Source organism: Cajanus cajan, chromosome 2, assembly GCF_000230855.2.
Source record: "Cajanus cajan strain Asha chromosome 2, NIPB_CcT2T_4, whole genome shotgun sequence".
NCBI lineage: Eukaryota > Viridiplantae > Streptophyta > Magnoliopsida > Fabales > Fabaceae > Cajanus > Cajanus cajan.
The window spans coordinates 5,962,007-5,978,478 of record NC_138518.1 but is presented as its reverse complement, the minus strand read 5'-3'; the positions used below and the strand labels follow the sequence as shown (position 1 = coordinate 5,978,478).

Genomic DNA, 16,472 nt, shown 5'->3' with positions numbered 1-16,472 from the left:
CCACTAACCAAATCCATAACACAACTTCCACAAGCTCATAAACAAAGCACCAAAAACTAGTTTAATCGACTAACTTACATGTTTAGAAACATTATTCCTCAAAAATAATCACTTTTTTGTTTTCATCAAAAGCTTGTGGCAAAAATAAGTAATTATTTCTAAAAAATAACTTAAACCAAACATGTAAAATGAGAACATGATCAAAACTTTTGCTCTAATCACAAAACCAACATGTGATTCCTTGCCTTTCTCTTTAGACACATCAACCTTAAAATCACAAACGTACTTTACTCTAGAATATATAAATATATATATTTCTAGAATATTCAATTCATCATACTAGTTGAGAAGTATGTTAAAACCCAAATTCTTAACAAGCAAAAGCAAGTCCACAAAATATATTACAAGGAGAGCAGCATAAATTTTGAGGCATAAACATCTCTTCAAGATCCATTGGAGGGAGGTGAGGAACACTCACACACTACTTCAGTTTCAACCTGTCTTTTGTGGAAGTTCCTGTGGCAGCCACAAGTAGCACAAGTGAAAGCAGCACTTGTTCCTTCTCCACCACTGGCGATGAACTCCCTACAACCGTCAACAGCATACCCTCCAACATTTGCAGCATGATTCTTCTGGCACTCACCATATTTCACACTCCTAACGTTTCTTTGAGGCTCCTCTCTTCTCACAACCACTTGGCGCTTCCTCATGTTTCTTGAATCCTTCAAATCTTCTATGCTTCAAACCCTGCAAAAATTAATATACTGCAAAAAGGTTTTTAGGAGGTTTGGTGAATTGAAATCAGAAATTGGAATAGAAAGAAATCAGAGGGAAGAGAGTTGGGAGGAGAGAGAGAGAGAGTTTAACTTACTTGCGATGGATATGCAGCCCTAACCCTAGGGTGTGTGTATTTATAAAAGATAAACTTGATCTCCACCTAACAATGAATTGGAACAACTATGTGGTATACCTACTCATAAGTTATAATCACTTTTCTCTCTTTAGTGTATCTATTGTTCAATCATGTAATAATTAATTAATGGAGGTTTTGGTTGATACAGAAATATCATTAATTAGAATATAAAAATATATTGGACTTTAATAGGCATGTATTATTAATATCAACTTATTTTACACTATCAATCATTCAAAAGAATTATCTTTGATAACTTTAAAGCAGTTATTATAAAAGTAGAAATAAAATTTTCATATATAATTACATGTAACTATTATTGGATAATAATGTAAAAAAAAAAAGAGTTTACACCTTTGATATAATTAAATTAAATTTTAATATATCATATTCTTATATATTTGTAGAGTAATTAAGAAAGTACATAAATTGTAATGATATTGAAAATATAATTGAAGAAATAGGTGATTATGTGACACATAAAGTTTGTTAAACTTTCTATGATGGTAGGTAACACATCTTGCGTTTTCAATTACTAGAGAGGCACCCACCGGTAAAATTAGTCAAACAGCTGGGTTTGACAAGTTATACATGGTTGTCCGGAAATCACTTTACTCAAACATCACACTTCATGTTATTAGGTATAGAAATGATTTTTAGTATGTGTATACAAATTTATAGCTAGCATACTATAACATTCTACTTAATCACTATAACTAGGTAATGCATTTTTGGAGGCAGAATCGATGTACGTCACAGTTTGGTGTATTTGGAAGTAGAGAAATTAATGTGTCTTTAGAAGTGAATAATTTTATAAGGGACAACTTCTCAAACAGTTTATGTTTTATTCTTGGTCTTGGTTGCACATGTTGCAAAAGTCCCTTATCTACCCATTTTCTGAATAGTGTATTAATCTAAGTTTATGCTTAATCAAAGACAAACAGTACATATAACATACCTACACTTCATTTGTATCAGCAAGGCTTTTAGGTTGCAGTAACAATTTTGTTACGTAGCTAGAAATTTAATTGTCATTTATTTTGGCTTGAGTTTGGTAGGAGAGTTTCCTTAATTTTTTGGAGAGAGGATATAATATTTTCCTGCCATTCTTTGCCAGATTTGTATGAGTTGAGTACCCCTTGTACCCAGTACCCTCTTCTTTGATATTCCTTAATTTTTTGGAGAGAGGATATAATATTTTCCTGCTATTCTTTGACAGATTTGTATGAGTTAAGTACCCCTTGTACCCAATACCCTCTTCTTTGATATTTTATATATATATATTCTTCACCGTTAAAAAAATTATAACTAGGGTTAACCTAATGTAATGCTACAAGTAAAATGTTTACACTTAAAAGAATTCTTTTTTATTACAAACATAATGACTATAGGTTTATATACTTAACGACAAATTTATAGCACACTTTTGTCCCCTGAGGAAATAGTCAATATTCATGTCAAATTTACCTTATTTTTCTCTTGAAATGTTTACGAGAATCATCTAAACACATTGTGTAGTGTGTGTACAAGTGGATGGTTCTAAGTGTATACACAATTCAAAAGGGTGCATGTTCCAAATGTTCGGTTATATAGTATATATACTTGACATTCCCTGTGCATCCAACAAAAAGAGATTATGTTCTCTTAGGCATATGCTATATAGCTTCTTCAAAACTAAGGAATATATATATAATATAATTAATATAGTAAGACAAAAATTCCTAATGTTTTAACTGCCTCTGATTTTTGGTTAGGTAATGTGGTATGTGATATTGATGGAAGACTAATGAAAGAGGAGTTCCTTTTCTCCCTTATCCATTTTTGGCCACCATGTGAGAACATTGTTCTTCAACTCCCTCGTAGATGCTCTTTTATGCCTAAATTGAACAAAAGTTTCCGACATCACCATTACTCCATCTCTTTTTCGTGGTGACACAAGGATGCAAAAGCTAGTTTGGTCGTTAAACTTTTAGCTCATAATTTTCAACTTTAAATAATTAATACTAATAATATAAATAATAAATAATTAAGAAGATATTTTACTCTATTTTTTCAGCAATATGGAGTAATAAAATTATCTATATATTAATAATGTTGGGGACATAAAATTTTATTAATTGAGAGAGGTAATATTATATAATTGATAAATTATTAGTGTATCAATTCAAAGATTGCTCAGTTAAGTACATAAAAATTTACCATAGGATATTGAAAGACTACAAGTTGGGACAATTTAATCTAAAAAGGATTGATATTTTGTATGCCATCAGTTTTAGTTTGGACAATTAATGTTCAACAAGAGACAATAATAAATTATTTATGGCACGTGTAAAATTTGTTTGGTGGATGAAACATTCTCAAGGAATGTCAATTGCCTGTAAGATTACCTAATGTCTATAGGTACAAAGCTTAAAAGAAAATACCTTTGAAACCAATGGAATGAAAGGAAACATTTTTAGCTGCAACAACTCCTTACGAATTTTGTTACACTTTGAGAAAACGACACGAGAGCTTTATATGAAATAAAGAAAAGTTAAAGATAAAATTTCACCTAAATTTAAAATTCAAGAAAAAAATAAATGATGATAATTTCATACTTAATTATGTTTGTAATTTTAGAAAACTATTAGCTAGTTTATGATATTGACGGTACTACAAATTTATATATATATATATATATATATATATATATATATATATATATATATATATATATATATGAATTTCCTAAAAATTATTATCTTGTTAATTTATCAAAATTACTAGTTTTTGTAAATTGGTCCAACTGAATCAGAACTTTTTAGAAATTATTAATTTATCCAGTATAAATGTTTAAAGTTTAATTATATGATGTTTAACTAGGAACCATTTATTACATTTTTTATTTTGCGAGACAAAAGTCTCATTATTAAGAGTATAGCAGGTACATCAAGTCCCACATTGTATGCTCAAAGTTTAGTCTTCATTTTGTTTTTTAACTCAAGTTATGTCAATTAAAAATTAATTTTTTTTTATAGTGAAATCCATTTAAAATTTGATAATTTGATACCTCTCTCGATATATATTTTTAATATACACAAACTTAAAAATCAAAACTCTCCTTAGACGCCTTTTATTTTTTATTTCATGATTAGCTTAGCTGCTTCCCTTTATCTTATATATACGTGTGGGTTTTCCAAATCTTATTACACATGAAGTTATACGTGTTTTTGCTTTCATGTTAGTCTAAGGTGTTTGTTCCATTAAATTTCATGTATATAAAGTCATGTTAATATGATTTTTTTTATAAAATATATCTTTATATTTTTTTTACCTTAATTAATTATAACTCAATTTGTAATGCTAAAACCACATAAAGAGAATGAAAGTATACCTCGAGAGCATATATTTCATTGATTGAGAGGCAAAATATATACAAGTGAATACACTGACCGTTACATAACATTAGGAGAGAAATAAGCTAAATCTCTAGAAACTAGGCAACTATCTTTCCTATATTAAGTAGGTATCCCAATTTAAGCTAATTACAATATTTGACAATAATTACAATCATATCAGATCCTTGATTGTGTAACACTCCCCCTCAAGCTCAAGAACTAGGAAGGTACATGAGCTTGGAAATTAACTGAGTATGTGAAGCCGGAAGAAGAGCCTTTGTGAAGATATCTGCCAATTGCTGATTTGAGGAGACAAATGTGGTTCGAAGTTTTCCTTCTTGAATTTTATCTCGAACAAAATGACAATCAATTTCAACATGTTTTGTTCTTTCATGAAAGACTGGATTGTTTGCTATATGGAGGGAAGCTTGATTATCACAAGATAAAGTTGCAGGATGTGGTGGAATACCCAATTCATGAAGAAGAGTGTGCAGCCATGTGAGCTCACTAACCGCATGTGCCATGGCTCGATACTCTGCTTCGGCAGAGGAGCGAGAAACTGTTGACTGCTTTTTGGTTCGCCAGCAGAGGAGACTTGGACCCAAAAATATACAATAACCAGTGGTTGATCTTCTAGAAGTGGGGCAAGAAGCCCAATCCGCATCACAATAAGCATGCAAGCGTAAAGAAGAATTAGATGAGAGTAGGATACCATGGTCCGGGACAGATTTGATATATCTCACCACTCTAAGTGCTGCCTGCCAGTGTGTGTCACGAGGAGAAGACATAAACTGTGACAGTAAGTTAACTGCATAAGTGATATCCGGTCGGGTGACTGTAAGGTATAGCAATCTACCAACCAATCGCCGATATGAAGCAGGGTCAGATAGGACTTCACCATGATCAGCAACCAAAGTGTGATTGTAATCCAGTGGAGTTGTGACTGGTTTACTAGCAAGAAGACCTGTGTCTTGCAAAATTTCTAATGCATATTTCCGCTGATTAAGAAAAATTCCAGCTTTGGAACGTGCCACTTCAATTCCCAAAAAATATTTCAATGAGCCCAAATCTTTTATGTTGAACCGGCTGCAAAGGTATTTCTTTAAGAGTGAAATAACCAACGCATCATCACCTGTAATTACAATATCATCAACATAAACAAGTAAAATTGTTATATGGGATGCACGGGTAAATAAGAACATGGAGTAATCGGCCCTTGACTGAGTAAAGCCAGCCTCAAGCAAAGCACTCGAAAAGGTAGTGAACCAAGTGCGAGGTGCCTGTTTTAAGCCATAAAGTGACTTGTGGAGTCGACAAACTCGACTCTCCCCCTGTTTACGAAACCCAGGAGGAAGCTGCATGTAAACTTCTTCATGTAAATTGCCATGTAAAAAGGCGTTGGAAACATCCATTTGATGAGTTGGCCAATTTTTTGCTGCTGCAATACTAAGAACAGTCCTCACAGTAGTTAATTTAGTAACAGGAGCAAAAACGTCAGTAAAATCAAATCCTTCTAGTTGTGAGTAACCTTTAGCAACCAAACGTGCTTTATACCGATCAATGGAGCCATCAGATTTATATTTGATACGATACACCCATTTACAGCCTATAGCTGTTTTGTCGGGAGGCAAAAACTCTAAAGTCCAGGTATTGTTAGCCTCTAATGCCTTTAGTTCGTCCTCCATAGCCTGTCTCCAATGGGGATCTTTACGGGCAACAGTATATGAGGTGGGTTCAATGTGCTTGATAATAGAATTAATGAAATGGAGATGGTTATTTGAGTAAGGATTTGAGCAAAGAGAGTTTGAGATAGGATATTGCATACCTGGAGACGAGGAAGAAGATTGAGCGGAGGCCATATTGCACACGTAATCAGCAAGGTGCGCTGGAGGCTTTTTGAGACGTTCGGAGTGTCTTGGTTCAAGGGTAGTCACTGTAGGGGTGTCAACCGCATGTGTGGGTTCAAGGTTGGTCACCTGCAGGGAGGGGTTCAAGGGTTCAACAGTATGTGTGGGTTCATTATCATTGGGTTCTGCAGTAGGAGGGAGTGGAGAAGTGTTTCTAGGAGGTGTGGGGGTGGGTGAATTTATGGGTTCTTGATCACAAATGGGTAGAGGAAGAGGGTGTCGTTCCATGTGTAAATCATGCAAAGCCTTACTATTCTTGAATGGAAATATTGTTTCATGAAAGATGACATCTCGACTAACTAGAAATTTATGATGATCAATGTCATATAGTTTAAAGGCTTTTTGACCAGCAGGGTACCCCACAAAGATGCAACGTCTAGCTCTAGGTGCGAATTTATTTGGATGATCATGTGAAGTGGATGCATAGCACAAACAACCAAATGTACGCAAGTGAGTGAAATCAGGTGGATGGCCATAGAGTTTTTCATAAGGAGTTTGACCGGCTAAAATTTTGGATGGTGTTCGATTTATTAAATAAGTGGCAGTAAGAATGAAATCACCCCAAAAAATTAGTGGAAGATCGGCTTGGAAACGTAAAGCCCGTGCAACATTGAGAAGATGTCGGTGCTTACGCTCGACGACACCATTTTGTTGTGGGGTACCTGGGCAAGAGAATTGTTGGAGAATCCCAGAGTCACAAAGAATTTTCTGAAATGAATTATTTGTAAATTCAGTGCCATTATCGGAGCGAATTGTTTTTACACATGTCTGAAATTGATTTCGAACATAAGCTAAGAAATGAACTAACAAAGAATAGGCATCCGACTTGTATTTCATGAGATAGGTCCATGTGACACGGGAAAAATCATCAACAATAGTTAAAAAATAATGATGACCATTTTTTGTAGGTGTGGCATACTTTCCCCAAATATCAACATGAATTAATTCAAACAAACTACTGCTAGTGGGTGTGTGTAAAGGAAAAGGGAGTCTTGTTTGTTTTGACAAATGACAGACTTCACAATGGTCACAAGAGTCTTTATTGAAACCAAGAACAGGAGCTAAACACTTGAGGGCACTTGATGATGGATGACCAAACCTAGCATGCCAAGTGGTGGATGAGGTAGTGATGATGGCGGAAACAAAGGTAGAGACATCAAAGAAGTAGAGTCCACCCTTTTTATGGCCCCGACCAATCTCCTTCTTCGTCAAATGGTCCTGAAATACACAATGATCAAGATAAAAGAAAACAGAACAATTAGTAGTCTGGGTGAGTTTTGGCACAGATAAAAGGTTGAACTTGAATGAGGGTACAAATAAGACATCAGTCAAGATGATATCTGATGTTATGTGTACATTTCCAAAGCCATGTATAGGAACCGAATGACCATTAGGAACACAAATAGATTTATGAAGAGAAGAAGGAATAGGTGGCTGTTGAAAAGAGGAAGGGGTGAAAGAAACGTGATCTGTTGCGCCAGTATCAATAACCCATTCAGTAGGCATACAGAGGGAAGAATAAAGAGCTAGAGACGCACCTGTGAGATTGGCCTTAGGTTGGTTTACCTCCCTTAATAGGCGAAGAAGTTGCTGTAACGAATCTGCAGATAAAGGATCTTTCACAGCATCATTACGTTGGTCAGCACGAGTGGATGAAGTAGATGACTGTCCATGAGTGTTCCCCTTATGGTAGTAGCGATGCCCTGGCGGATATCCGTGAAGCTTATAGCACTTATGCTCCGTATGACCAAGGATGCCACAATGCGCACATTTGGGACGACTGCGAGAAGGTGGTTGTTTGGCCAAAAAAGCATGTGCAGGTTGAGTTTGGAGGGCTGCACGTTCTGAAGTCAGTGGGGGATGTGTATGGGCCTTTTGAGCCTCATCTTGAAGGAGAAGGGAATAGGCATGAGCAACATTGGGGAGGGATGTAGTAAGAAGTAACTGGCTTCGTGGTTGACTGAAGCTGTCATTGAGTCCCATCAAAAACTGCATGAGGCGTCGTTTGTTTTGTTGGGAGATATAAGTCTCTTTGGCTCCACAAGTACAACCTTGGCAAGTGCACGTTGGTGGAGGATCAATAAGGGATAACTCATCCCAAAGGGAGCGAAGCTGATTGAAGTAGTGTGCAATTGAAAAATCTTGTTGTTGAAGAGTAGCAATATTTTGCTCAAGCTCATATATGCGAGGGCCAGTGTTGGAGGAGAAGCGTGCCTTGAGATCTGTCCAAACAGCAGCGGCAGATTCTGCATAAAGCACAGTATGGGCCAGAGAGCGATCAATGGAGTTGAGGATCCATGACATGACCATATTATTGACACGAGACCAACGGTGATAATCTTCATGAGTGGATGCAGGGGACGTTAAAGAGCCATCAACAAAGCAAAATTTGTTTTTGCCCTTTAAAGCCATTGTCATGGCAAGAGACCATGGATTGTAATTGTTGAGACCTGTAAGGACGTCACTCACAAGAGTTTGTCCAGGATTATCAGAAGAGTGAAGATAATAAGGGCTCTCCAGATTAAGGTTGCTGGAGGTAGAGGAGTTGGCATTGTCGTTTATGGTGGTGGGAGTTGTGTTTTGATCTTTAGACATGCTGCAGAGGTAAAAAAAAAAAATCAGAGTTGATTATAGAGATGCTTCTGATACCATGAAAGTATACCTCGAGAGCATATATTTCATTGATTGAGAGGCAAAATATACACAAGTGAATACACTGACCGTTACATAACATTAGGAGAGAAATAAGCTAAATCTCTAGAAACTAGGCAACTATCTTTCCTATATTAAGTAGGTATCCCAATTTAAGCTAATTACAATATTTGACAATAATTACAATCATATCAGATCCTTGATTGTGTAACAAAGAATTAGTAAACTAAAATGTAATAAAATTTAAAGAAGCTGATCCAAATTAAAAAAAAATTAGTCAATGTGTAATTTCCTTATTTAAGTTTGTTCTCCTATTAATTTAATAATATATAATAATAATAATAATAATAATAATAATAATAATAATATGCCATCAGTATAATATATATATATATATATATATATGAGGCTTATAATAACACCGGTAATTTTTGCTAAGTATTACACCGCTTAATAACCTTATATTAAATGTGAATTTTGTAAATCCAACCGTTAGATTAAAAGTTCTTTACTCTTAGATCATATATACAAAATTTTATATTAATCCAAGATGATTTGATACTTCATTTTTATAAAACAAAATTGACGTAATATATACATTTCAAAATATATTAAAATATGAACAATTTGATTACCTTCGAGTTCTTGTTCAATTTTAACAAAATTTGATATACACTTATAAAGTGATATGAACTTTCAATCTAACGGTTAGATTTACAGAATTCACATTTAATATAAAGTTATTAAGCGGTGTAATACTTAGTAAAAATTACACCAGTATTATTATAACCCTCCTCATATATATACATAAAGGATTAATTAGATGCGATTTTTTTCGCTTTATTAATTCTTGAGACACAAAATATAACAGTTTCATAATCTTTAAGACTCTCAAAATAAAAATATCTTATAACTACTAGAATTAAAAATAACATTTCAGTTAAAATTAACAATTACTCATAATTATAAACACTAATTCAAATTCATGTTTTATAATATAATTAAAATTATAAAATATTTAATAAAAAAATATTATTTAAATGTCACATATCATAATCTTCAAGTTTTGAGACATAAGTTGTGACAACTTGATGTCTTTAAACATTTTTTTTAAATTAAAATTACTAAATCAAAATTAAAATATGCTACAATAACTATAATAACAAAAATTATAATCAAAATTAAATATTTCAATAACTTGACTTAGGTGTGTATCTTTATCAATTTTATATTTTAGGAATATGAATTGTGATAATTCAAAAATCTTAAAAGTAAGATTAAGTTAGTAAATATCAATGCAAAAATATTTTTTTATAAAATCTATGTAACTCTTATTCTCCATTATATACATGAAGATACATAGGAGTAAGATGTCCTTCTTATCAAGTAAAAACATAAAAATAAAAATATTAACCCTTTTTTAATTAATAATAATAATAATTTTAGTCATCATTAAAAAGAAAAGTACATACTTATTAAATAAATAATTGAAATATTTGTCACAATTAATTTTAATTTTTAGGATGAAATAAATATTTTTATAAATTATAAATAATTTATTTAATTAATTAAAATAATCGTCTTAGAACAAAAATTATAGTGTGAAATATATTTATTATGCATAATTGATTTTCAAACTCAAAATTTAATTTTGAAAAATTATTTTTTTAAAAAAAATTAATATTTTTTTAAAATAAATATCGGTGACGACATTATTTTGTGTGATTAATTTTTATTTTACCACCGTGACCTTGGTTGTAACAAATATGTACCATGTTCTTGAAGTGTATGTAGCCTTAGTCACTTCCAACTTAGGGATAATGCATCCCTACAAAGTCAAGGATAAGATAATACAACCAGATAAGTCTTATCAATGTGTGATTGGCAGTAGAATGTCCTACCATCAATACTTATTTAAGTGTGAGACCAGTATTACTAAATTATTTGTTTCTTCCTTTTGTGTATCTAATCATTTGATGGATTTGCAAAGATAATAGTCATGCTTTACAATCAAATTTTCCTACTACTGCGGATATTTCAAACATCGTTCAAACATCTATTTTTTTTTTAAATAAACAATTTAGAATAAATAGATTATAATATAAGTAAATGTTTTATTAATAAATAAAATAAGGAGAGAAGTAAATTAGAGTGTTAGGCTAGACTTTGGATCCAACTTGGAGGTTGATTAGACACAAGAAAAATAAGGGGAGATTAGGTTTATAATGCCTCTTTTGAAAATTTAGAGCTGTGAGACCCCTTTTCTTATTTTCCTTCTCTTCCCATATACTCACTTCATTTTCATCTCTTCTTCCCCAAAGACTCTCAAATTCTCACTTGGCTGATTTTCTCTCATTTCTTGGATTCAAGGTGGTGCTACTGAGTAGATGATTCAGGGTTCTTCTTTCCCGTCTCTCTTTTTCTCTCTGTCCGTTCTCTTCTCCTTCGTTGAGCCTTTTCTCTTCTTGGAGCTCGGATTTCTTCGTACCGAGGTAAGGGAAACTAGGTTTTTGTTGATCTTGGCTGTAAATGAGTTCTAAAAACTCATTGGTTGTTTGATATTTGATGATTTTTGCTGAGATTGAAGAAATTGGGGTTTTTGGGTTTTTCCGGGGTTTGATGAAAAAATTTGGGGTTTTTGATGATTGATGGATGCATGTTGAAAAGCTAGTGTTTTTGAGTTGTTGGTTGAAAATGTGGTACTTTGGACCGTTTGCATGTGGAATTTCCGTTGATTTTTGCAGGTTTTTGAGCAAATTTTCGAAGTTGGAGAGTTTCTGATTGAGAGCACGCCGGGCGCAATTCTTGGCGCCGGGCGCGTGACCATCAGAGGGCTCCATTGGTCAAGCACACTGGGCACATGGTTGTGTGCGCCGGGCGAGCTTGAAAATGGATGCCCCTGGATGGCTCACGCCGGGCGTGGTTGGACCACGCCGGGCGTGGTTGGACTTCGCTGGGCGCGCTATCAGTGAGTGACCCACTCTTTTTGATTTCTGATGTGGCGTCGGGCGTGACCTTGTCTCGCCGTGCGTAGAGACTCCTTGGGAGTCTATACCAGAGCTGGCGCCAGGCGCAATTTATATTGCACCGGGCGTGAGACCCTGGTGTAACGCCCAATTTATATAATAATAATTATATATTTTCTTATATGATATTTTCGCAATTATATCATTAAAAATATTTTTTTTTGAAGATAAAGATAAAGAAAAAGAATATTTTGTGAATTTAATACATGACATATCGTTCTAAAATATTTACAATAACGTACTATTTTACACATTATTTCTTTCTTCCCCTTCTATTACAATATTTACATTGATAGTGAGAATAAATTTACAATAACAAATAAAATTATAATAGATTCATCAAATAACCTCCATATTCCAATTCCACCCAAGTAGGACAGCAGTAATAATAACTGTAAAAGGACCTGGTATGGCCGGTAGATCCATCTATGTTATAATATATTAAATTTTAAAAACAAAGAAAAGAGAGGAGTAAGAACAATATCCAATAAATATAATAATTCAAAAGAATATACAGAATTATTTATAATCAATATTAAACATATATATATAAATATATATACAGATCATATATTAGATTTTCATGATACAATTAAATTTGAATTATACTTGTAGTGACTAGTCAGGATAAATGAGCATCATCATAATATCAACCAATAAAAGGATATTTCACCTTAACCAACAATAGAATATTTCACCTTCATTCCTTACTCATTTAAATCCCCAAGGTCAAACCTCCAGCTACAAATAATTCAAACTTTATCTTCTATGGCCATAGAACAATATTTATCTTCATAAATATGTGAAGAAATAACAACAACACAAGTCCAAGATTGCACAACTATATTATAGTTGATTATAAATATATTTACAATAAATATATTTACGTAAAAAGAATATATTAAGAATACCAATGATATAAATAAAAATGACAATCATTATAAAATAATTAAACAATATAAAATATAAACACCTTAATAATTAATATGGATAAAAATAATCATAACTTAAGCAAATAAATGAGGTTAGGGACACCTCACTAAATAATTATACATAAAAAAAACATAAATAAATAAATATAGGAATATATAAATTTCAAAGAGATAAAGTTCTCATCCCCCTTACCTTTTATTTATCTTTCTTTCTCACTTTTCTCTTTCACTCTTCGTGGCTGTTACAATGTTACAATATTACGTAAATATTTTCTCCAATTTCTGTTGAGGTTCGTTGTTAAGGTTATCTTTCTTTCTCACTTTTCTCTTTCACTCTTCGTGGCTGTTACAATGTTACAATATTACGTAAATATTTTCTCCAATTTCTGTTGAGGTTCGTTGTTAAGGTTCGCTATTGCAGCATTCTAGTTCTGTTCCTCTGATTCATTTACGCATATATGCATCCTTATTTATTATTATTATAATTTCCTAATTTTAATTGATTTATAAAAATATATAAGGTCATGATAAGATTTGAACCCAGGACCCAGTACATATAGTACTTAAGCTCAACTAGTTAAACCATTGAACCATTTTATTTTATATGTCTATAACATCATGCAAATTTATAATAAGTTATTTTTCGTAGATAATATTTATAATCTAATTAGATAGCACACATACACACACACACACACACACACACACACATATATATATATATATATATATATATGTATATATTTATTGCACATAAGATTTTATAAAATAAAACACTAGTATTTTAATTATACTAAAATTTAAGAATTTGATTTAAAATAAAATTATAAATATTAGGTGATTCTATTTTATTAATTAATAACTATAGAAAAATAATTTTCATAAATATAAAATATAAAATTTGGGATGTTACAATTCTCCCTTCCTTTTAGAAATTTCGTCCCCGAAATTTTCTTGAAAATAGAAATGGGTATGCTTCTCGCATCTTGCTTTCTAATTCTTATGTTACCTTATTGATGTACAACTCTATCAATCTCTCCAACGAATGTCTAATGTTAATAAGTACAAGGTGAGCAACTTAATGAACCTATCCTTTATAATCCAAATAAGATCAAATTTATTAAGCATATAACTACAACTAAGTTCATAGATACAAAATCTTATTTCTAAATTAGGACATCTATAGACAATATTAAAAGACTCTAGTGTTCCACCTTAAACTTTTGGCATACTATATACTAGTATACAAATTCCTCTACTTCTCTTTTCTCCTTAGGCCATGCTTCCGTTGTGCCACTCTGATACATTTTAATATCTCCTAAATGAATACTAAAAGTACTTTTATGTCCTTCCTCTAAGGTCATCTTCCTTAATTCGAGATTACTAGGCACATAGATTCTATCTTTGAATCTCAAAACACCATCAACTTCCAAGCGTAAAGGGTTATCTATACCTCTACCAATCTTTTCCACTTGGCTCACTAAGAAAGGATTTAACTCTTAGGTCCTCTAATCACATCCATTAATCTATTAGTCCTTTCAACATACTCAATTCAATGCTCCTAAGGGTGAGCTTACACATCACGCTTAAGTTTCTAATCTCCTCAATCAAATTCAACCCTTACATTATTAAAAATGATAGATGAATGATCATCCTACTTAAGGCATTTGTCACCATATTACTTTAATTTTTATGACCATTTCCAAGGATCAAGTACTTAAGCGTAAGTTTACTAGGTACGTATAATCAATCTCGAAGTTTTACCACCCTATCTATACCCAAGGCAAACTCATATCTACTACCTTGTCTTATGGTCTCATGTCTTGCCATCAAAATGAATCAACTAATTATGTTTCTCTAATTTCCTTCAATAGTCCATCCTTTACTCGAGTCATACCTAGTTTCACACTACTAGGAATAATTTCACAAGTCAAACTTAAATTCCTAATGTGAGCTAAAAGATACATCCCTTTAACCATAAGGGGAGATATATATAGAGGTTTCGTACTCAAAGTATCGATCACCACATTGGCTTTTTCCAAATAACAACTAAAATTAAAATCTTAATCCTTAACAGTTTCCAACTATCTCTTCTGTCTCATATTCAACTCATTTGGATCAAACAGATATGTAAGATCCTTATGCTCACTAAATATCTCAAACTTAGAATCATACCAGTAATGTCTCCAAAATCTTAAGTGTAAATATTACAATCTCTAATTCAAGGTTATGGGTAAGGTAATTTTTCTCATGAATTTTTCTCCATACCTAGATGCCTAGAAATATAAGCTACTACCTTTCCTTCTTACATCAACGATCCACTCAAACCTGTTTTCGAAGCATCACTATATAACACATAACACTTACTAGAATCCGATAATCTTAACACTAGGCAATCTTTCCTTAAGAGTTTGAAAACTACTTTCACACTTACTATTCCATAAAGGCAACTCTCTCTTTTTGGTTAATTCAGACAAAAGTAATGTTATCTTAAAAATTTCCTCAATAAACCTCCTATATTAATAAGTTAATGCAAGAAAAATTTTAACCTTACTAATTGACTTAGGTATCTCTCAATTAAACACAACTTCTACCATAGATAGATCTACATTATATCTCCACTAGAAATTACACAACCTAGAAAATTTACTTCATATAATAGAAATTCATACTTAAATAGCTTGGTGTAAAGTTGTCTTGAATATATTTTCACCCTCAATTCCAATATGATGATATCACATCCTAAGGTCAATCTCACTAAACACACAAATATTCATTAATTGATCCCTAAGGTTATCTATCCACATCAACATACATGCATATCAAATCATATTAGAATACCTACTTTAAACCTTCATATATACCATCCTTAAGCATGTATGAATCAATTATTGTTTACTCCGTATAGCATGTACATGAACAGCCTTTTCCACATAACATCATACAACCTTAAAGAAACTTTTGATCCACAAGACAACACCTCAGAATAAAATCGATTTCCTAATAACTCAAAAATATCATGATAACATATATATCCCTTTATCAACTATCAAAGAAAATGATACATAGAGAATTATACCGACTATCACCAAATGATCTCAAACCTATTACCAAAAGAAAGCTAACAGGATAAGCTATCACTCTTATGAAGACTTGAAATTCTAAAATGATCATATACTTAGCTAAAAATTTCAAAAATTGTAATAGATATAATCAGCGCTAACAGCTAGACCTTTGCTCACTAAAATATTCATAACAGAAGTTCTAGATCTCCATTGTACCTGATTTTGGTGCCCTTAAAAAGATAACATCCAAGACTACAACTTTTATGAAGATCATAAAATTCAACTCTGTCAATATAATACTTTGTCAATATAATACTTGTACTGGCACAATAAAACTGCAGCTAAGACATTCCATGTATGGATCAGCAAAAGAGCGCACCAAAGTCTAAAGCCCCAAAAATACCTTAAAACACTTTCAAACCATTATTTAAGCTTCTTCCTACAATCCTAAACCAAAATAACTTACATATTTAGCACAAGAACTTAGAAACTAAAATAAAACCCTCATTCAACCTAACCCATAAAAAAATCAATATATAAGCATCAAATTTAATAAATCATATAATAAGATTTAAAAGTAATAAAGAAAATATAAATTAA

General features: G+C 32.3%; 2 protein-coding genes across 2 annotated transcripts; both read right to left on the bottom strand.

Annotated features, from left to right (window-relative positions):
• Positions 1–330: 330 nt before the first annotated feature.
• On the bottom strand, positions 331–982 carry LOC109793931 (mini zinc finger protein 2). The gene is made up of 2 exons (XM_083067849.1): positions 872–982; positions 331–764 (listed from the first exon to the last, which is right to left on the bottom strand). Exon 2 carries the CDS (start codon positions 708–710, stop codon positions 444–446), a length of 267 nt encoding a protein of 88 aa, XP_082923975.1. The 5' UTR covers positions 711–764; positions 872–982; the 3' UTR covers positions 331–443.
• Positions 983–7,115: 6,133 nt separating this feature from the next.
• Positions 7,116–8,221, bottom strand: LOC145955231 (uncharacterized). The gene is made up of 2 exons (XM_083069935.1): positions 7,736–8,221; positions 7,116–7,415 (listed from the first exon to the last, which is right to left on the bottom strand). Exons 1-2 carry the CDS (start codon positions 8,190–8,192, stop codon positions 7,378–7,380), a joined length of 495 nt encoding a protein of 164 aa, XP_082926061.1. The 5' UTR covers positions 8,193–8,221; the 3' UTR covers positions 7,116–7,377.
• Positions 8,222–16,472: the final 8,251 nt, after the last annotated feature.